The sequence below is a fragment of the Protopterus annectens genome, chromosome 8.part0, assembly GCF_019279795.1.
Source record: "Protopterus annectens isolate FY-2018-M chromosome 8.part0, PAN1.0, whole genome shotgun sequence".
Taxonomy (NCBI): Eukaryota; Metazoa; Chordata; order Ceratodontiformes; family Protopteridae; genus Protopterus; species Protopterus annectens.
The window spans coordinates 698,336,307-698,361,086 of record NC_056741.1 but is presented as its reverse complement, the minus strand read 5'-3'; the positions used below and the strand labels follow the sequence as shown (position 1 = coordinate 698,361,086).

The following is a 24,780-nucleotide window of genomic DNA, read 5'->3' as shown; positions in this document are numbered from 1 at the left end:
TATATGCATATTTATATATACATATATATATATATATATATATATATATATATATATATATATATACGTACATATGGATCAGTTTAAAAACGCCAAACTTCATATTTTTAAGATCATATGATCAACTTTCTGAAAAGTTAAAAAAGACAGAACAACAAAAATCTTTGTTTTAGCAACACACACACACACACACACACACACACACACACACACACACACACACACACACAGACGCACGCACACACACACACACACACACACACACACACACACACACACACATATATATATATATATATATATATATATATATATATATATATATGTATGGATCTAGGACTTTTGAACGAAAGTTCAAAAGCCCGAATCCATTACCACCGAACACACTTTAAGGAAAGTGCTTTCATCGAAAAAGCACTTTCATTAAAGTATGTTAAAGAAAAAAACACAAAATCTACTTGAATGCCGGGGGGCAAGCCCCCCTGCACCCCCCCCCACACCCCCTACTTTAATATTCTCACTCCAAGGTTGCATTACACTGGGGAAAAGGGAATTTTCCCTTACCACACCGTAGTACGACTGGAGCAAGCATACTTACGCAAAAGTGCTGCTTCGGTGAATAGTACTTTTACGCAAGTATGCTCACCAAATTGGGATTCGGTGAAAGATGCAGTCGAGCATCTGTACAGATCCCATATGTGTATATATATATATATATATATATATATATATATATATATATATATATATATACCAATAACCTACACAAAGCTACTAACCTTGCTTCTATCATACAATATGCAGATGACTCCACTGTCAATCTGCACTGCACCTACCCTAAAACAACTACAAGACAATACTCAAAAATCTTTTACTGACTTTGAGTCATGTGTCTTGAAAAGGTTGTGCTTGTATTTATCAGGCTGTGGATTGTATTTCATTATTGAAACTAAGTGGAAATCTCTTAAGATTCCAAGAGCAGGATAAGTTATTTCTTACACTTACTTCGCTGAACTGCACTTCTGAAACGCTTATAATTGTGCTATACAGTTGATCTACTACATTTTGCACTGTTATAAAGCTTTTTTTATTGTTTCACTGCATTTATGTACTGTTTTATACTGTTTTAACTGTATTTTTCATTGCAAGATACTGTTTTATTACTCTAATTGCATGTTTACTGAATTACTTATCTATAAACTGCTTTTTCATACTGAGAGTTGTATTTTCTGTTTGTGAGTGCTCTATCCAAGCTTTTCTGTGCATTTTTGATTTTTTGAGGTTTCTGTGTTCTACAGCTAGGAACTGTAATGGTGTGCATTACTACAATTGTCTGTTTACAGTTAAAAGCATTCTCTAGAGTCTGCTTGCTCCTTGATCTGTTTAAAACTTTCATTTAGTGGCTACAGCTAGGAACTGTTTTTATACTTGGCGGCTTTGCAGTTGCATGCCCATACTGTATATTTGATCTGTGACACTCCTCCCAGTCTAGTGTCATTAGTTCATTCAATCTAATAGAGAACATTTGTGAAGGCCAACCTACTCAGATTCTTAATGTTGAATTAACTTCTGTTCCAGCTTTCTCCATTTCCACTTTACTGGAAAAAAAAATTACTGAAAAAAAATTCTAAGCTTGCTTCCCCCCTTTCCTGTGGCAGGTCTTGTCCAGATACGGATTTGCTGTGTCCAGGACTGTTTGTGAACTCCTGAGCCCCCCACTCCACTTAACTAGGGTTAAACTATTCCTGGCACCATAAAGTCTGCTCTTCAAATTTTCCCTTGCAACTAGCCAACTTTTTAGTTTTAGCACTCAAATCTGTTTCTTTGAGCTCAGCACTTGTTCAGAACTTGTTGTAAGCACTAAATAAGCTACAAATTACTACAGCACTCAAACTTTCCTCACTTGTCTAGAGGAAAACAGTTTTTAGTACTTAATAAATAAGCACCTATCTAGGAATGTCTAAAGGTCAGCTCCCTGTGTTTTCTCCTGTCTACCTGATGAATCTGGGCATCTTGGGACAATGCAGCAATTGCCTCATGTACACAGACAACCCTCTCCTCCTACCACCCAACACTATGACCTGCGAGAGATGCACTTATATAGCCAAACTGGAAGCAAAGCTCTCTAAACTGAAGACTAGACTAGACAGTCAAGAGGAGAAGTTAAACACTTGCACCGCACCACACTCATCACATAGTCCCTCAAAAGCTACACCATCAAAACACACACACAGAAGCACAAAACACACACCTACATTCATGGAGGCTCTCAGTAAAAATCTGACCAAACAACCAAGACCTTGAAAGCCAAAATGCAAGCAACCTCCACCCCCCAACACAACCCAAATGACACACAGCCCACATACTCAGTGTGCCACTCAACTACAGTCCATAAGGCATAAAGTACCCAACACTCGAGTAATAGGTGACTCTATAGTCAGGCACACTGATGTTCCACTCACCAGGCTAAACAAGGCGAAAGCTGCTGTCAGCTGCCTGTCGGGTGCCAGGATCCGCCACATAATGCATGCACTCAGGTCACACCACAACAAGTACAAATATGACTGTCATTGTCCATATTGGTGTGAATGACCTGAGACATACCTCCCTGGACTATATGAAAAGAGACATGGAGGAGCTCTGCGATCCTGTAGCCCAGGCAGGTATGACCCTAGCCCTGAGTAGCATCCTGCCATCACCAAGAATGATACCACAGTACAAGGACAAAATGATTGACTTTAACAATTGGCTAAGCTTCTGGTGTCATTCTAAGGGAATCCAGTATCTATCTACCTGGGATGACATGATTGACACACCACGCTGCTTTGCCAGAGATGGCCTGCACCTGTCGCCCTTGGGATTCCGGATACTGGCAAAGGCTCTTCCCACCCCTATAGTGCCTTGTTTAGGCAAGGTTCAAATAACAAATTCACCACCATAACAGTGTACAAGCAAGCAAAATCTGAGGGTAATGCTACTCAATGCTAGAAGTCTAAACCTCAAAATGCACTCACTCGAGGCACTCCTTAAAATGGAGAACATCGACATCTGTGCAGTGACAGAGACCTGGTTCAAAGATGCAGAGAGCACTCCTGCATTACCAGGCTATAATTCATACCACACCTTTCGGCCACCAAACCCGGACTGAAACACTAAAGGTGGAGGCGTGTCCATATTCATTAAGGATATCCACACCTCCAAGCTAATTGCTCAGCATAATGCATCCGAGATTATCCAAGTTCAACTAACTCTGGGCAAAACCGCAATCCAGATTGTAGCTTGTTACAGACCCCCCCCCCCATCATGCCCCAGGATTCCCACTCCTCTTTTCTTGATACACTGGAAAATATTAAAGTACAACCCAACACCCTAATAATGGGTGATTTCAACTACCCCACTATTAACTGGGAAAACTACTCGTGTACCAACTCTTTTGCTCAACGTTTTCTGGAAATCATCAATTCCAATGCCTTGGATCAACTTATCCACACCCCCACCAGGGGCAGCAATATCCTAGATCTGGTCATCACCAACATGGCCGACCAGTTCCACACCAGAGGTCAGGTCCTCATTGGTCAGATCCGACCACAAGCTAATCACCCTAGACATCCACATCCCGCTCCCACCCCCCATTAGGAAAACAACCGTAACAAATTTCTTCAAAGCCAACTTCACCCTTCTTAAGACAAAAGTGGCAAACTTCAGGACACCCGCGCAGATGGACAATAGAGGTACGACTGCTGAATCCTACAAAAATGCACTTTATAAGCACTTTCACGAGTGCATGGATCATGATTTCCCTAACAGAACCAAGATGCTATCCTCCAAAAAAAGGAAGCAAATCTGGTGGTCTTCTGCCATAAACAAACACTACAACAGAAGAAAGAAACTGTTGCAAAAAAGAGTAAAATCCCATGACTAGAGGAACTCCCTGGTCAGCCTCAGTAAGAAGCTGAGATCCCTCATAAAATCCTCCAAAGCTAGTTATGAAAACAAAATCGCCACTGATTCTAAAGACAACCACAATGCATTCTATATCTATATCAAGAATCTCAATGGCAACACTCAGATCTGCTCTGAGTTACAGCACAATGACACTAAATATACAGAACCAACTGATATTGCCAACATCCTGACAGATAGGTTCAGTGCTAACTTTACCCCCCCCCCCTCATCCCCTAAAGGGCCCATCTTTATACTGGAAGAATGCAAAGTTCATGTAATCACGGCTGCACAGGTAAAAACCTCACTCTCCAAAGCCAAGAACACAGCATCCATGGGACCTGACAACATCCCAGACTGCCTTCTACACGCACTACAGAATGAACTGGCACCCCACCTAAGTACCATGTTCAATCATAGCCTCAACTCAGCCTTTGTGCCCATTGAATGGCACACCATGACGGTTATCCCACTCCACAAAGGGGGGGGGGCACAACAGACCCCGGGAACTACCACCCCATTTGTCTGACCAGCCTGGTCGGCAAGGCCATGGAATGTATCATCTTGGAACTCATAAACAACGACATTGGAGATCTCCAAACTCTGGACCCCATACAGTTCGGGTTTGTAAAAGGCAGATCATGTCTCCTAAACCTGAAAGACTTCTTTGAAGCAGTCACCAAAGCCATAGATGAGGGTAAGGTAGTTCACACAGCCTATCTAGATCTCGCCAAGGCGTTCGACACTATCCCCCACTCTGGAATTATAGATAAACTGACTAAACTAGGTATAAATCCCTATGTCACAAGATGGGTTGCCAACTGGCTTACTGACAGAACCCACACTGTGAAAGTAGCAGACTCCAAATCAGACTTCAGACCAGTGACAAGTGGAGTACCACAGGGTTCAGTCCTGGGACTTCTCCTGTTTGGTATCTACTTCTCTGAAGTACAGGCTAGCACATAAGGTCTTTGGCTAACTAAATTTGCAGATGACTGCAAACTAGGAGTCATAATCGAAACTCCTAATGATGTGGACATCCTACAAAAGGGCCTCACTGAGACAGATGCCTGGTGTCAAAGCCATGGTCTCAAAAAGTGCTTTGTCATCCCCTTTGGTAAAAACCCTGTACCCATGAACTACCACATAGGTGGTAGTCTACTTAACACTGAAAGTGTGATAAGAGACCTTGGGGCACAGGTTTACAGTAGTTTCTCCTTTGATAATCACATCACCACAGTTGTCAGGAAATCCTTCTATGTGGCACACCTCATCACAAAAGGTTTCTCATCCAGAAAAAAGAGGTCATTGTTCCCCTCTACTCATCACTCATTAGACCCATTATAGAGTACAATGCCCCTTTTGATATGTACCTTACAAGACATCTACAACAACTGGAAAGGCCTCAAAAATACCTCACAAAGAGGATTACTGGCTTCAAACAGATGCCTTACGCAGACCGACTCAAAAAACTCCAGCTTTACTCCGTCGCATATCGCCTACTCAGAGGCGATCTCTGCCTAACATACAAAGCTATGTCAAACCCAGAGCTGTTGGATATGCTCCACTTAAAGAAATCCCAATCCCTCTGAGCTACACACTCTAGGGACCTAAACCTTGTCTCCACAATAAACAGAATATGCTGGAGGAATAGATTCCTGTCCCAGAGACTTCCCATACTCTGGAACAGACTACCTATCTATGTCAAACAGAGCTCCTCATTAGCACTCTGGATGGGTAATAGGAAATTCACTCTGGGGATCACTTCTGTGGGTCTGCTTGACAGGGGCACAGGAAAATAATTTTCTTGGGTGGTAAAAGCCAGGGTACCTTTTTGGCTAGGCTTGTATAGGCCCTAGGACAAATAGCCTATTACCTACCTATGAACCTATGAACCTATGAGTCTTTCTTAGAAAAATACCAGTTCATCCTTAATCCCAACAAAACCAAACTAATGCTATTCCCTAACCAATGCCACAAAACAAACTCCCCCCACCATGACTTTACAATCACCTCATCCAATCACACTCTAATCAAACCCACCTCAGACACCAAGCTACTAGATATCATTCTAGATGATGAGGTAAATGTGACAAACATACATCTCATGCCATCAAAAAGGCCCACATTAAATTAGGTTCCCTTTACAGAATAATACCTTTCTTAACAAACTCTTCCAGACAGGCTATTGCCAGGACCCACCTACTATCCACTTTACTCTATGCCTCCACTATATTTACTAACCTCAAAAAATCAGACTTAAGCAAACTTGAATCATGCTACCATACGAAAGCCAGATTTGCTGCTAACCTGCCCAACAGAACCCATCATTGTGTTGCTCTGAAACAACTCAAATGGCTAGAGCTGCCCAACCAACTAACCCTAAATCAACTTACCATAGTTTACCTACCTGACAAATATCCCTCCCTACAGGACCTAGTACAAACCCATCTCAATAGTAGGCCCCTATGAGCCTCAAAAAAATTACTACTCGAAGTTACAAAATCCAAAAAAAGTTTAGGAGACTCACAATATTCTAACTACATAACTAAATCATGGAATTCCACCCCCCGATTATACCAAACACAGCAAACCTAACGCACTTCAAAAAACTGCTAAAGTCCCACCTAAACAAGAATGGTTATGCTCCTGCTCCTCACCAGGCTGAACCCATTTCTCCCCTCCTCACTCTCCCTCTTCTCACACTCTCTCTTCCTATTCTCCACTTTCACTACTATATCTCTTTGCTTACTGAATACCTTACTTACTCCCATCCTCAGCCTCTCTCTTCCTATTCTCCACTTTCACTGCTATATCTCTTTGCTTACTGAATACCTTACTTACTCCCATCCTCAGCCTCTCTCTTCCTATTCTCCACTTTCACTACTATATCTCTTTGCTTACTGAATACCTTACTTACTCCCATCCTCAGCCTCTCTCTTCCTATTCTCCACTTTCACTACTATATCTCTTTGCTTACTGAATACCTTACTTACTCCCATCCTCAGCCTCTCTCTTCCTATTCTCCACTTTCACTACTATATCTCTTTGCTTACTGAATACCTTACTTACTCCCATCCTCAGCCTCTCTCTTCCTATTCTCCACTTTCACTACTATATCTCTTTGCTTACTGAATACCTTACTTACTCCCATCCTCAGCCTCTCTCTTCCTATTCTCCACTTTCACTACTATATCTCTTTGCTTACTGAATACCTTACGTACTCCCATCTTCACCCTCTCTCCCCTACTCTCCACTTTCAATATATCTCTATTTGCTTACTGATCCCATGTGATTATAAATATAAAACCATTAAGCATAACAATTTACAGTACCAAATAGGTATATCTGAAACACTACTCCACTGTATATTAAACTGTTTTATCTCTGAGACACTACTCCACTGAAGGATTTCTTGTTACTAAGTGTAACTGCCAAAATGTGTTACTAAGTGATTCTGTTAGCTTTATTACTAACTTGATTTGTGATAGTATGTTATTATGTGATTTATTACTATAATTTCTGTTTGTTTCACTATTGTTTAAAATACTAACTGTTACATTGTTATTATGTGGATCTTTTCTCCTCTGGCCTCCACTGAAAATGAGCAAATTTGCCCAGTCGGACTTCCCCAGTAAACAAATGTTAAATAAATAAATAAATATATGTACGTATATGCATATGTATATAAACACACACGCACACACAGACACACACACACACACACACACACACACACACACACACACACACACACACACACACACACACACACACACACACACACACACACACACATACACACACAGAGCAGTATTACCTGCACGTGTACATGTTACATATGTTACACAAGTTAAAACATGACCACATATTTACAAGCAATAAGAAACACATAAAAAAATAATTGATCAAGTGATAAACAGCAAGATATTAGTACATATTTGTTTAAGATACACACCCATATGTTATAAGAAAACAAACACTGAGTAATAATAAATGAAGAAAGCTAAATCAGTGTAATAAGTATTTGCTACACAGGCAAATAGCATGTATGTTCTTGAAGTTGACAGTGTAAAATAGAGCATAGCATAAAACGTATTAAATAGTACCATTTCCTAGTGAATAAGCTTAAGTGTAATTAACAAAATGGACGTTTTCATAAATCAGTGAACATCAGTGAGGTTTTAACTGGAATGCCGTATACATTGTGACATCCGGAATGAATCTTCAGTATATCTATGACGCAAGACAAGTCGGATTGTTTTTGATGGTGCAGCTTCAACTTGCTTATGAAATTGGAAGACCATCAAGCCCACTATTGTTCTCAGGACGGGAATTCATTTGGCTTAATTTCTCCGAGCATTTTAGGTTTCTATTACCATAATGGGAATGGACCCCATTCTTAAGCCAAGATATGATTAGACTTCATAAAATTTGTATTTTTGCAATCTTTGGTGTTAGTCAAGAGTGCTCTTCTCAGCATCCACAATCCGCCCAGAATCACTTCCTTCTGCAGTTCATATAGGATTACATGTACTGGTAGCACATTTAAGTTGTTGTTTGTCTTTTCGGCTTTTCCCGGTTAGGGGTCGCCACAGCGGAACTCCAGTCCGCTAATGATTGGCAGTCGATTTTTATGGTGCCAAGGTGTCAGCCCGATGACCAACCTTCAGCAAAGGCACGCCCATTCACGCATGTCTTTCGAAGGCCACTCGACCACGGGGAGGACATGCAGACTCCACACAGAAGGCACTCCAGCCGAAAATTGAACAGGTGAACCTCTTACTGTGAGGCAACAACCCTACCGCTGTACCACCGCAGCTTATTGGTATAATTGTAAAATTATTTTATTAGTCGTATCACTCCTACAGTCATTGCAACTGACTGGGTATCTTTCTTCCACATTGCTTACATTTCTGCGTGCAAATCCTGGCATTTTATGACATTGTGTTTCTGTGTACGCAATAGACTGTAATCACTGGACATAGCAATTTCAATGATCAATTCTACTTTTGTCTTTTTTTTTAGGAACTACAATATCTGATTTTCTTGCATCTATTTTTTGAAATCTAGAATGCAGAATCCAGTTTTGACAAAGATTTTTCATCTATTGCCAAGGTCAAGGGAGGTCTACAGAACTGCACAGAGTCGTGGATTTGCACAGAGAGGTAAGTGACCTGAGCTTTGTGTTTGCAGCAAGGATATGAGCAGTACAGTCATGTAGAAGCTTATGAGTGATAAAGTTAAGGAGAAAGGATGCTCTATTTTTAATCGGATGCCAGCTGACTTTCTTGATGGAAGTGAAGTGATATTCCTGTTATGGGCAAGGTGAATACATTGAAGTCCTTATTTTCAGTTTGTTTTTGTAAGACTGAGGTAATGCAGAATAAAGTGAATTAAAATTCCTTGAATTTTAATTTTTTGTTCAGTGAACAAAATTTATTAAGGAAATAAAACAGTAAATTAGCTGTTTTTTATTTGTAGACTGACTCAGTGTTCCTCAAGTCACGTCTAAAAAAATCTTGATTCAGCAAAATACCTAATTTATAACCCAAATCCTTACCTCTGACATGCAAACCAAACAAAATAACAAATACATATAACTGATCTGAGTAACCAAGACAAAGGAAGCCCTTTACAGTTGAATGGAAGAAATGACTTTTTTGTGCATTCACTTAACTATAACATGCATTCTAAATACAAAATAAATTCATGTAATACCTGATGTCTTGAGATTTTTTATAATGATTTAAAGTCAGGTTACACACAAATAGTTGCAACTAAATAAATAATCCTGTAGGTATATTACACATCAATACACAGTGCTGTGTGTCAGTATAAGTTCAGCAGTTACACTGCATTTTATAACATTTTAATGTACATTGAAATACTTGGATAAAGCAGCAAATATACTATAATACTTTGGATTCATGCTGTTGTGATATGATCACACCAACAGCCAAGGCTATAAATAACTAATTTGTTGAACACTTAAAATATAGACATAATAAAAAGTTATTTAATGAAAACTAAGCTGAACTTTGATCTATACCTCTGTTTTTTCGACTAGACTTTCCAGCTCCTGTATCTGGGAATGTACTATTTCTTGACTGGCCAAGATGAATGATATGCTTTTCCCAAGTTTGTCCTGGAAAGAGAGAAAAAGAAAATGAAATAATGTCATACTTGTAACTACAATATACAATAATATTGTATTCTGGTGTAAACTGTTACAGCCTTGCAGTAAATTCTATGCGTATACTGATACACTGTAATACTGGAGGATAAGGGGCTTGGTAGCTTGAAAGCCAGACAAAAGGCAGTGGCAGCTAGAGACTTCAATGCAAGGGGAGGAGGACTGTGGGAAGTAATGGACTGGGTGGAGCTCTATTACAGCAGGTCAATGACCATTACTTGTGATCAAATGACAGATGGGGTCATTCACTATTATCTACAGGCTACCACAATATAAACCCACTCATTATAGCCACTTTACTAAATATATACTCCTTAGATATCTAACTGCAATCAATAAGACTGACTTTAAGTGACACGGAGTAGACAAAAGGACTCCATGGAGGCCCCTGTTACACACTAGTACCCTTATACCTCCCTAGTGCTTGTCCTGGTCTCTCTCATTCCGGCCCCATCTCATCCATATAGATTACTTTTTTCTTGCTTTTTCTCATTTTTTTCTAACTTTTTAACTAATCATCATGCTTTTAAATACAGCCTAATAGGTTATGACTCCCCTGTAATAAGTTTGGAAGAAGTGACTGAATTAAGCCAAGGGTTTGGGGGCTGCTAGGCCCTTGGAAGTCATATGATTCTATATGATATAAGGTACATCTTACAGCTTTTAATGTTGTTCTAAAGATGGCCTGACCAAAGCAGTCACAAGTAAGGAAAGCAATTCAATCTCATTTTTCAACAAAAATAAGTTATATCTGAAACTTAATGCTCAAGCCAACAAAATAGTAGTTTCCCTATAAACTGAGAAGACAAATTATTGCAAGGGTATATAGATCTTGTCTAGGAATAGCTCTCAGTTTCTTAACCCTCCAAAAAAAGACAGTTATCTTCTGTGTACCCCTGTGGTGTTTGATTGTGATAAAAGCAAAACCACAAATGGGCAGAGGGATGTGTTATACAGGGGTCTATATCAATTTGTTGAAGGTTCATTTCCACGAACCTTTCATCATCAACACAAAAACCACCGAATGTTCAGTTCCGTGAATATTCACATCTGCGAAAGATTTAAATAGGAAAGGAAGCCATTGGCTAACAGCACAAATTTGCCCTTTTACCCACTGTAGTGCGATCTTGGAGTTGGTATATATAGATGGGGGGTGCATCCCCCCACTTGGATGAGTGTGACATACTGCGGTGTGTGTTCCGGTGTAGTGTTGCCCAAGTGCTTCCTTTCCCTGGTGAAATATGTTTTCTATGTGAATGTTCACGGAAATGAACATTTGGTGGTTTCATATCCATGTAAAAAGTTTTGTGGAAGTGAACCTTCAACAAATTGTCATAGACCCGTTATACAGCAATCACATTGTTAAAACTAACAAAGAATCAAGGAATACATGCAGACTCCACATAGAAGGCAACACAGTCAAAAACTTAGTCAGAGAACCATGCAGTGTTCGATGACACCACTACTCAATGTGACACTCTGCCAATGATCACACATCCTGTCCACACAATAGACAGACACTTATTGACTATCACTGTTACTTGAATATAATGGAAAGTATAACAAAATTATGGCCAGTTTGTAGCATTTAGATCCACTGCACCCCCTTCACTACACATAAATAATCATTTTCATCACAGACAATCCCCATACTCATCAGTTGCAGGCAGTTTATTAACTATGCACCTAGGAAATTTGCTTGCAATAAAAACAAATCCAGTAAAGTATTCCAGCTGACTTCATAAAAAATGCACATTTGTTCTACAAAGCCAGAATAATGACTGGTTAAAAACAACAGTGTAAAATCACTTTATTCACAGACAGCAGCTGTATCTAGCAATTAAAACCAACAATGTTTTTCCTTATTATTTAGCGACTGCAATCCTTATTGATTAGCCAGAAAAAAACACTAACTTTATGAGGGAACACAGCAAAATTGTAGGGAAAAGATCAGAAACATTCTGCAAAATCAAGGATAGTTGATAGCATTAACACCTCCCATACATATGAAATGTTGGCACTCAAAATGCCAAGTACCAACAAGTCGAAAAAAAAAGACCAAAAAACCCCGGAAAAGAGTGAGTCTCGAAAATCGCTCATTTCCTTTAAACTTCATGGAGGGGCAATTTGCACCCCAGATGTGGAAGAAAAGCATCCCACATACCTCATATTTATATATACTAACTCTGTGATTGTCATAGCTCTGAAAAATTGAATATCCCAAGAAATGGCCATCTCATGTATATGTAAGTCCATTTTTTGGCCATTCGGCCTCTATGTTTCAGGGCTCGCTCAAGTTACGACATTTCAAATAGTTACCCATATACATACATACATACATATGTACATGTGCGCAAACACACACACACACACACACACACACACACACACACACACACACACACACACACACACACACACACACACACAGATGCGACCATCAAATACAGTTACTGATATGACTGTAACCATAAATCTCAAATGACTGACTGTGATCAAATGATCAAATACATAGTAAGGCCTTGCTGAGTATAATTCTGGTGGCTGTCAAAAAGCAACTTCTAGAAAATGGACATCAAAGTCTAAACCAGCTGTACTTGAAGTGCTGAATATAACATTGATAAAAGAACTAGAAGTGGGATCTTCAGAAAAGGGTATGAACAAATTACACATAAAAATGCAAATTGTGGGAAGTTTTGGAGGAGGAATAAGATTTAAGGGAAGGCAGAATTGCATAAGCTATGTAATGATCAATTGACAATGACTGTATAGAATATTATATATGATGTATAAAGTTTTCAACAGAAAATATTTCAATATGGTTTGTTTTCATTTACATAACTGCATGATTACCTATGTCATAAGTGATAATTCAATAAAGATATTTCTTGTTAAAAACAATTAATGAATAAAAATACACAATTAACTGCAACACAAGAATTTATCTTCCCAAGTCTCTACTGTCAGAATATAGTGTTTAATCCATTACAGCCAAATACCTCTCAACATCTTAACTCCAGAATAACTGAGAAATCTAAAAAAATGAAAGACAAAGGACTAGAATCATGGATAGATATTGCCTTTATGTGCCTGGAAAGTTGCTAGAATAGCAGGCTTGCTTTGCATTAGCATGCTTTTTTCTGATGGCTTTTAAGTCTGAAACTAAAAAGTCTATCACTATTCAGTGACTACAGAGCTTATTAGTTTGCCAGACCACACATTTTTAAACGGCATTGCAGATTTAGCACTACCAATTATTTTCTGAAGGATATGAAGTCGGAAACTCAAATGTCTGTCATTATTTAGTGATTTCAATCAGCGATGATTTGCTAGAAAAACACACATTTTATAAAAAACAGACCAGAAATATGAAACACAAATCTGGACATTTTGCAAAATCCTGGACAGATTAGAGATGTTCTGCACTGATTTATTTTGTCAGATCACAGTTAAGAGCGTATATTCACCCCCACACAAACACAAAAAATAGACCTAAATATAATCCAGTATAGGGACAGTTCAAAGCTCACACACACACACACACACACACACACACACACACACACACACACACACACACACGCACGCACACACACACACACACGCACACACACACACACACACACACAAACACACATGCTCAAACACGGTTTTAGTACTTACCTTACTACATGTTGGCAATAACAGGCAGAGTGTCTGGGAAAATAATATATAGTATATTTTGAAGAAAATAAATAAACTAATTCCCACACTCAGCCCAGTCTTGCCTCCTCTCCTATGTTAACTACTTCCGTCTTCTTTTATTAAGCTGTCTCAGTCACCACAGGCAGCCTGAGCCAATAGAAAGGGGTCCTTGCTGCTTCATGTTGCAGCCTAGTGAGGACAATGTTTTGGATGATGCCAATTATCACTGATCAAATCTTATGATTTTCAACTAAGCCTAATGCAGGGTTGTTTTGAAAACAGCCCAGCAACTGGATGAAACTGATTTTTTTCTTTTTCATCTTCTTTCTTTGCTTGTTTCAGATCTTCTCAGTGTTTCATACATGAACACGTGTGGAGTTCCAAGGAACTGGAGCAAGCAGAAAATCAGAAAGACAAGAAAGTCAACTATTATTTAAAAAATAAACCAAAATATGATGCAGTATTGAGACAGTTCAGTGCAGCCAGAACCATGAGCCATCTCTGATATATTTTTTTTTTAATCGCAAACAAATGTTATTATCCACTACCATAACAAAAACACATTTATGATATGTGTCATATCTGAAGTGAGGCACGTTGCTAAGTGAATTATTCCACTTATGATGGGTTACCAATAATTCTGCAAACTAAACTATATTTTTGCAAATAGATGTACTGCAGCTTACATTTGTTTTGAATTATGCAGTCCTTTACTTGATACAAATGCTGCTAGAACTACAGACGTTAGTTAACACATGCATTATCACTGTGCTTTTCATGAAAAACACATTGAGTTTTGGGATTAACTGAAGGGCATTAATCAGCACAGGTAAATTCCTAAAACTGGAAATAATGTAATCTAATCACTAGTTCATCAGCCCAAAATGGCTACACATAATTACTGCTCAGAATCACCCAAGACATGGCTTGATATGCTGACATTATCATACAAATTATTAAAGTTTAATATGACCTAGACTGTGTAGAAACTGAGGAATGACTTAGCTTATGAAGCATATTTTCTTACTGCAAAGAACAGCACATATATGAAAAACGGAGCTGAGTTCCCAGCGACAAAACTCCTTAACTGTCTGGAGACTGTAAAAAGCACATCTTTGAAGAAGATGAAGTAGAACAGCAGCCTAGAATACCCTGCTGAAACTATTACACAGCTATACACACAAATGCTCCGAATGCAAAATCTGCATCAGCCCATTTCTGTCTTTTGGAGTCTCGGGCCATAAATCTTCAGCATCTATTCATGTGCCTTGTTAGAATTCCAAATGTAAGATAAAAGCTAAGCACTCCATTATTAATATCCTTCTTTTAAACCTTCACCATAAAACTCAAATTAATTAATGTCACAGGAACACTGGTGCTAGGTTATTTTACATCTAAGGCAATGGTTGTGTAGTTCACAACGTCAGTGACCCAGTACATTTTGTTTATTTATTTGCTGACCATGTAGGTGTATTGATCTAATGCAGCTAGCATTTTAGCATTTGTCTCACTTATAATTTGCAATATTTGAAAAAAGTAATTTTGTTGTGAACTTAAGCAACCCATTATATTATTATTGTACTTAATATGACCAAAAACCTGATTTTCCTGCATCACAACAGTGCATGCTTCTTTAAAAAGACATTCTTCATCCAAAAGTGAAATTACTGCACTGAGTAAATTAGACCGTCTTTCTGAACAGACTAGCCCTTGTTTTTTCAAGAGTCAGTGACTGTTTTTTAAGAATAAATTTTCCATTGAGGCTTCAAGAAGGGCAGCATAATATGTTACTGATGCTACTTGGATGCATAATGCAGCTCTTCTGTCAACAGGAATTCCATGATTAAAATTGTCTAAAAAGTGGTCTAACAACTGTCATACAAATCCGCGAACATCTTAAGGAATACATAGATCACAATAATCCAAAGTAGTGATGGTGGAGGTAGTTTGATTTAATTCACAAGGAATTAGAGCAGGTGTGTGGTTATTTCTGATTCACAAACAGTATATCTTTAGATTTCTTCATTTTAATCCCTTCATTTAGTCTGGTTATGTGCTATAGTGCTGTAATCCATACACACTGTTTTATGTGACAGTACAGTGCTGATTGGGAAATTAATCCTTTTCCTCAATGTAGTGTGATCTCGGAGTTAGAATATATAGTTTGCAAGGGGTGGGCGGGAGGTGTGCCCCCCTGCAAATACGTGAGTTGCAGCATTGTGCGACACTGAACTGCATACGTTCATACTGCTGAAAAGGCAGGCAGGTGAAACAGGATGTCGAATAATACTGACTTTGCATTCATCGGTATGACATTCAACATTGTAAGCTAATTAATATGCAGGATGCCGCACGTGGGTTAAACAAAAAAACAGATTACATTGTTAATCTCAACCTTTTCATGGTAAACTTATATATATATATATATATATATATATATATATATATGTATATATATATATATATATATATATATATGTATATATATATATATATATATATATATATATATATACATATATATATATATATATATATATATGGATCTACTTCACATGCTTGACAATTCAAAACTTCAAATTGCAAATAGCTGAGGCCATAAGATTAAAGTTTTGAAATTTTTAAAATGTACTTTGAATTGTAATGAAAAAAAATAATAAAAACAAAACTTTTTTATGTTTTTCCAGGAGGGCAAGATCCGTTGCTAAATAAATATAGCAACTCTGAGATTGCACTACAGTGAGGAAAATGGTAAATTTCCCATTCAGCACTGTATAGCGATCTCCATTCAAAACCTCTGTAGTTTCAAAACTTCGATATTATGGTCGCAACCATTTGCAGTTTGAAGTTTTGAAACTTTGAGCTTATGAATACATACATATATATATATATATATATATATATATATATATATATATATATATATATGTTTTTTACATGTGTTCATATTATTTGCTGAGACATTAATCATAAAAGTACAAAGATTCAAAATGATCACAGTGCATCATAAAAGTATCCTAACCAGAAGCTATAGAGATAGCACACAACAGAAATAAAGAAATACACCTGTGGAAAAAATTATGTGTGATAGCAATTTGTCATTCATATTTTAGTACTATGAAATTATCAGTTAGACATATAAATATCTAATTGAGGATGAGTACTGTCTGACCCACTTGCTCTGCATTTTCTTTCAGATATTTGATAAGGTGCAGACTGCATATGTGTGTATATGATGTGGCATATGCTGTGGCAAATATCAAAAGGAAATGCCACAAGAGTTCACAGAATGTTTAATGCTGAGATTTAAGCTGAAGCAACATGAGATATAGGTCAGCCCAGCTATGTGATATAGAAAACAACCTGAGTACAGTTAGCATACTGGGTTCTGAAAAAGTTAGCTGGGGGGAGTAGGAATGAGCTGCATACACTAGCTCACCTATTTGGAGGGGGGGGGTGGATGGTGGTTCTAGTCAGCTAAATTACTCCTGTGCACATATGTGGAGGCATACACAACAGCAGTGGTCACTGGACTGAAGGACTGGGGCTTGGAGTTCCAAGTTGGTGACAATTGTCCTTATAAGCATATGTTGTGATGTGGGTGTTTATGTCATTCAACAGGGATTGAAATTAAGGACCTATCTATAAACTCTGATGGCTGCCTGCATGATGGCTTCCAAGAAAGGGACAGATGATAGATGGTAGGCAATGGAGAATAAGTGACATAAAAAAAAAAAAAAAAACAATAGAATTAGGTACAGGCCAAGGCAAGTAATTCAGAAATACTAAGATCATGTTTTCACTGTGTATGGAGTAGTGGTGCTAAGTCTGTCAGCATTATATCACTCAATGTAATATTCATTCTTGCAAAGATAAAAGTGAACTACAATACTCTGCAATTTAGTGCTCCTTATTCATATATTCTACTCATCTTCTTCAATGAATGCAAAAGTATATGTGAAATATCTTCAAGTTTTCTGTTCTGCAACAGATGTTTGTCCCTGCATTTTTGTGAATGTTACAAAATGCTTATCCATTCTTGCGGTTTCTTTTAAAGTGACTTAGGAACTTAATGTCATCTCCAGCATATACATAACTTCACTAGTAATACATACTGCTAAGTTGGATAATTTTCTTTCAAATATAAGCCAGAACATGTACCACAAAATATCAGGATCCTGACAGCTTGTGAAGGCCAAGAAACCTGATCCTGTATAGAGACTTTAATCTACAGTGATTTTGAATTATAATTTTCCTCTAAAAAATTCTGTTTGCTCCTAGCCATACCTCTGACTTTTATGATTGGAAATCTTTACTTCATATAGATGTTCTGCTTTTATTTCAAGCTGGCAAATATATTTGCAAATTGCAAACCACATCAGCTCATAGCCTGAAATGAAAACCAAGTAATTTGATTCTAAATGTCTCTAAATCTGTTTCACTACAACAAAATCAATGCTATATGAACCTACTGGTACATTGAGCACACAGTTATAACCTAAATATTCTCAATGCAGACAACATGCCAGCAACAGATGCTAAACCCAAATTCAGAAACTAGAATCATGGGATGGATCCTATTCATTATCCTTTCCCTATTTAGAACTTTGCCACTCCCATCCCAATGGTCACTTTAGAAGCGTGCATATAACGTCTATGTTCTTCTTGATCTCTTTGGCTAGGGTTTTGTGAAAGATTTCTCCTTGCTCTACATATTGTGGTCACTCTTCACTAACTCTAATACTAAGTACAACTCTCTACAATACAATATTTTCATTAATCACTCACCAAGGTTTGGGCAGCATTGTGGTTCACTTACTCTATAGCCTTTTTCAGTGTACCTCACTCATAAGCTCAGTGGTGTATATGCTATGAAACAAAAGCTTCTTCCATCTTTAGCTCACATCTTACACTTTGATCAGCCTGAGTACACAATGAAAACCTCTGCCATCCCTCAGTTTATTCACTCATTCCTTCCAAAGTAAAGTAAATATTGGAAGAAAAGCATGGGATTGGTGGGAAAACCTATGCTGCAAGATCAGTGAATGAATACACTTACATTCTATTCTTGTGTCATAGCATTGGCTACTTCTGCAAATTCTGTTCAGCAATAGTAAAGGCAGTATGAGCACTGATGTACAGGCAGTGTATATACTGCCATCACAACCCCCTCCTCCTGTGCTGTAATATCCCCAGTGCATTACAGAAATAAATATATACTTTCTTGTCAGTACTAGGGCACTGAATTTGCTTTTATTCATGGTCTTGCATCAGAGGCATTGCTTACCAGAAAGCTGATATGGTGGAAGCCATGCAATGATGGCTGAAAACAAAAAAGGCAAATAGTCTGCAGATCACTGTTTCTAAGTCTGCTCTGCATGTATCAGGCCACTTATTATGCAATTATTTGGCAATATATGGTACTATATGTGAGAAAGAGGCATGTCTTAAAGGTAAACCATATGCTGATGCTCTCATCATTAATATTAAAAAACTACCCACTGCTGCACAGATACTTACAGGGGTAGAAGTAGGTGCCTTAATCTCAGAGCTAGAGATGAAGAATAAGATTAGCAAGACTGCTGTTCATCACCTCCATATACCATCTCAGGAGGCTTCCCTTTTTTAATAAGAGGCCAGCATTTTTGCTACAGGATCAAACCCTTCAATTAAGGTTTTACAGGAACTGCTGGTTTATAATGAAAGGTAGGGTGTGGAGAGCTGATTTAGAATCAAACGTTCTTCAGACTGGCAACCAACTCCTCCTTCATTTATTGAGAGAGAAAAATCCAAATGTGTTAGGGTAGAGCAATCAAGATACATTCCTTTTACAGTGATAAGTGGTCTAGAAAACTGTACTCCTTAACGACTGCAAACAGGCAATGCCATTGTAAGTCAAACATATTTTTGGCATCAGTTGAGAGGATTTGCTAACTACTTGAGCTTTGGTCCATACTCCTCTATTTTCCAGATTTTTTGCCTTGTATTTTTGGTCTGTTCTACATAAAATTTGTGGTTTTCTGGGAAATCTTCAAGGATTAAAGTCAGTAAATAATGACAGGCATTTGAGTTTCAGACTTTATACCATTCAGAACAAGCATATTAATGCAAAACCTGTTATTCTGTCACCTTTCTAAGTTAATAAAAGCAATATTTAAAATTTCTCCCTTGTTTGGGCCATTGTCCTCCCTTTATTTTGGCTTTGCCCAAATTTCTTGTGCTAAGAGGTTGAAAGGTAAGCTCTGGTCCCAAACCTCATGTAATGTGCAGTCATTAGGGTATTGCCCCAGTCTCACCCATTTCTGACACTGATAAAGTCCTCTTTTCACTGAGAGGAAGAGATGGGATAAAAAAAGTTATGGTCCAGCATTACCAAGCATATATACCAGGTTTGTAGACAATTTTTAAAATAGAAACTAGATGGCAACTACTGGAATATTTAGGTTTATTGGCAGGTTTTAGAATGGGGATAAGTACAGCTTATTTCAATGAAGGCGATCAGACTGGCATAGAAAATGTTGCACTATAAGCTTATCAAAAAAGCCCCATGAGCCCTATAGCTTCATAGGGTAACTTCTATAAACTTTCCAGGAAAACCACCAAGGGCATGTGCTTTGGGTAGTTTGTTTGTTTATTTATATATTTGCTAATTGTTTTTCAGGTAGGTAGGCTAGTCTGTTGACCATTTTCAGCTATGACACAAGCTCAAAGAGCAAGCACAGATAGTCAAAAGCAAGAGTATGTACTATAAGCAAACTGTATGCAAGCAGAATGCATGGCATATGGAAGACAAAATAGTATTGTATCAGAAGGTATACTATACCTTGATATAATAAGCTGAAAATAATAATAGTACAAAATTAAATAAATATGTAACTGTGCAATTTATACAACAAAAGTACTAATTTCAGTTCATTAGCAGATACCAAATAATATGATCTAATATAGATAGATAGATAGATAGATAGATAGATAGATAGATAGATATTAGCACATGAGGATTGCCTACTCAACCATGATAATTTACTGATGTGGAAAGCAAGATCAGCTTCAATGACTAAAAGAGATAGGAAGGCCTTAATTTCCTATGAGATGGCCTGGTATTTTTCACATGTTCCCAAAGGTTCATCAGACTGTCAAGGGACCTGACTATATATGGAAAATCACTGTTCAGTCTCAGCCTTACAACAGGATATGTACCCAAAGAATGGCGTACAGCAACAGTGGTCCCACTCCATAAAGGTGGTGCCACAACGGACCCCAGAAACTATCGCCCTATAAGCCTAACTAGCCTGGTCTGCAAAGCTATGGAGCGTATCATCATGGAACTCATAAACAAAGACATTGGGGACCTCCAAACACTGGATCCTACCCAATTCAGCGTCATTAAGGGCAGATCTTGCCTCTTGAACCTGGTCAATTTCTTTGAAACAGTCACCAAGGCCATAGACGAAGGGAAGGTAGTCCACACAGCCTACCTTGACCTTGCAAAAGCCTTCGACACAATACCCCACTCGGGCATCATAAATAAGCTCACCAGCTTAAATATCAACTCCTATGTCACAAGATGGGTTGCAAACTGGCTTAGGGATAGAACCCACATGGTCAGAATTGCAGGTGCCATGTCAGACTCTAAACCAGTTACAAGTGGCATCCCACAAGGCTCAGTCCTGGGACCTCTCTTATTCGGTATATATTTCTCTGAGGTACAGGCTAACACAGGAGGACTATGGCTGACAAAGTTTGCAGATGACTGCAAACTGGGGGCCATAATCGACTTGCTGGCTGACACAAGCATCCTCCAAAAAGGTCTCACAGAGACGGATAACTGGTGCCAGAGCCATGGCCTAAAGCTAAATGCCAAAAAGTGCATAGTCATCCCCTTTGGGAAAAACAAAGTGCCCACAAATTACCACATAGGTGGTAATCCATTAAGTACGGAAGAAGTAATTAGGGATTTGGGGACCCAAGTAGATTGCAATCTCTCCTTTGACAATCACGTTGCCAAAGTGGTTAGAAAGACATTCCATATAGCCCACCTTATCACGAAGGGGTTCACATCTAGATTAAGAGAGGTCATTGTGCCCCTCTACTCATCACTCATCAGGCCCAAAATTGAATACAATGCCCCATTTGGGATGTACCTTACCCGACACCTGCTACAACTAGAAAGACCCCAAAAGTACCTCACCAAGAGGATCAAGGGACTCAAACAGATGCCCTATGCAGTTAGGCTAAACAAACTCCAGCTCTACTCAGTTGCTTACTGCCTACTCAGAGGTGATCTGTGCCTGATGTATAAAGCCATGTCCAACCCAGAATTAATGGACATGCTCCACCTCAATAAATCCAAATCCATCAGAACTACATGCTCCAGTGACTTAAACCTCAGCACAGAAATAAATAGAACATGCTGGATGGACAGATTCATATCCCAGAGGCTCCCCTCACTCTGGAACAAAATCCCAATCCATGTCAGACAGAGCCCCTCAATGACCCTCTTCAAGAAGAATCTTGACGTTTGGATGGGAGATCGTAAATTTACCCCTGGGATCTCTTCTGTGTCTCTGCTAGACAGAGGCACGGTAAACTAACCTTAAATGGGCTATCTTCTGTGACCTACTATACAGAGGCACAGTAAACTAATCTAAGAAGGGTGGTGAAAGCCAAACACACTCTGGCTAGGCTTGTAAATGCCCTAGGGCAGATAGCCTAGTATCACCCCATGAACCTATGAACCTATGAACTTAAAATAGTAGCAAGATTTTGGTAAGGGGCTATACCAATATATTTATGGACAGATGATTAGATGATTTAATTTGGGGACCCTACTTGTTTGGCTCTATTTTTCTTTTTTTTTTTTATTTCTCAGCTAGACCTATGTAAGACTGCAACAGTGTCTCAAGATATTGAAGTGTGAGTCTATCCAGTGCCTCTTCAGTCTTCTTATCAATAATAAATAGGATTCTATGCTCCTGCTCTTCCTATATGTATGTGTTGTCAGGAGTTCATGCCTGTTGTCACTTATGAAGTACTTTAAGATTGCTTAGAGAGAATCCACTTCCTGGTGACAGGATTGCCAAATGGCACTAGCAGGGCTATAACATCTGCATGATTCCCAGAGGATGAATGCCTGTACTGGGTTACATCATACATTTTAAGGAAGCTATTGGTGTCATCCACCATAATATCTTTAAAATCTCGTCTGGCACAATGTTGGGGAGGAGTGCTCCATGGCCTTGAGGGAACAGGAATGTGCCTGCCCAAAGTAATCTATTAGGGACAGTGGTCATTGGTATATAGTAGTAAATAACTGAAAGTGAGCAGACCGGAAGCTTTACATAAGATAGTTTCATATTTCATTTACTGGAAAAGTGTGTCAAACTTCTGCTCCCTCTACATGTCTTACACCCATATGTAATATTCTCCTCTCTATGGAAGCTTTCCCCCACATGGCAGGCTATAGCTAGGATCTTCGGATGTTAGAGATTGTTGTAATCTTTTATGAGGGAACAAAGGTACCATCCCCAGGATTCATCAGATAGCTTCGAGTGTTATCTTGTATCTGTTGCAACACCTTCTGATCTTCCATAGCCCCCATGTATAGGTGTGTGAAAAGGAAACATATGGTAATGATTTCAGAACTGTAACATATGATTACAGTGGTTACTGCCCCTCTTGATCTGAAAGAGACCATAGATAGCATTTCTGTTCTAAATAACAGAATAGACATTCCTGTTTACCTCTTGCAGGAGTGTCAGGAGAAGGAAACAGAAAAATAACCATACCTACAGAATTTGTTATGCTCATCTGTGGGGTAAGGTGAATTTCATGAATCAGGAAGAGGCTCTTAAACCACACATATACTCCTGATCTTTTAAAAGAACTGTGGCACCCATTTTTGCTACTGTTAAGTTAACTTGTTAATAGTTAATTAGATGAGGGCCCCAAAAGTTCATCTGCATTGTATAAGCAATCTGGTGAGTGACACATGGGTATTCAGATCCTCTTTTTCATATATAACACATAAATTCAGCTGTCTGCTAAATGATTTAACAATTACTATAAGAAAGAAAGGCTTGGGCTTGCTTACCTTAATCAATGTGCACATCTCCAGCTGAGAAAACTCTAATTTTGTAGGGCATGAATGTAAATGCATAACATCAGTAAAGAACATCTATGATATATACATTGCATGCATACAAGGAGTTGGCCTCCAAGATCAAGGGAGAACCCACTCAAGATCACATAGTGATATCTCATGGAGGGGAGTTGGTACTCTAGACAGTAATAAAAACTACCATGCTGAACTCCACAAGGACATATATAAAGCATTGTGATAAATACAAAACATTTAACACTCATCATTCTATCCCAACACTATGCACTCAGAATTCAGGATAATCTATTATTTTTAGACACATCAAAAGTCAAAGTAGCTCCAATTACAGAGCAGTTTAATGAGAACAGATTCTAGTGGTTCACTCACGTGCAGAAAAGCAGAAGACAATTTAGTATAGCAAATCTGCGGGACACAGGAAGATCAATCCAATAAAATGTATTGGAACAGAATACTGGATGGAAAGAATTTTAATGGAGAGCACAAGTATTAAGCGCTTTCGTCTCCACAAAAGCGAGACTTCATCAGAATACATAGGTACACTCAATGACCCTGTTTAAATATTATACCAAATAACACGATTGGTTAGCAATACAAAACATCTACCCACATTTCACTTAATATTAATGACATAAGAAATTCCCATTGAAAAATAAACATAAAAGAATAAAATGCTTTGTCTTGCACACATAAAAATTCACAAGATAAATAGAGTGTAATAAATATACATGAACAACACTTTTTCAAAAACATTTTTTAGCATTTCTCAGCATTCTCCTGTAATACAGGAGATAGAAATTATTTCATTTAGACCTGGGAGAAGTTAGCAGCCAGTCTC

At 38.4% G+C, this 24,780-nt stretch overlaps 1 protein-coding gene across 1 annotated transcript in view; it reads right to left on the bottom strand.

Moving 5' to 3' along the window:
- Positions 1-24,780, bottom strand: part of TRIM46 (tripartite motif containing 46) — a 564,405-nt gene that overhangs the window by 202,728 nt on the left and 336,897 nt on the right. The window contains exon 5 of the mRNA XM_044080147.1: positions 9,995-10,090. Within this exon, the coding sequence (XP_043936082.1) occupies positions 9,995-10,090 (96 nt within the window). The remainder of the gene's footprint in view (positions 1-9,994; positions 10,091-24,780) is intronic.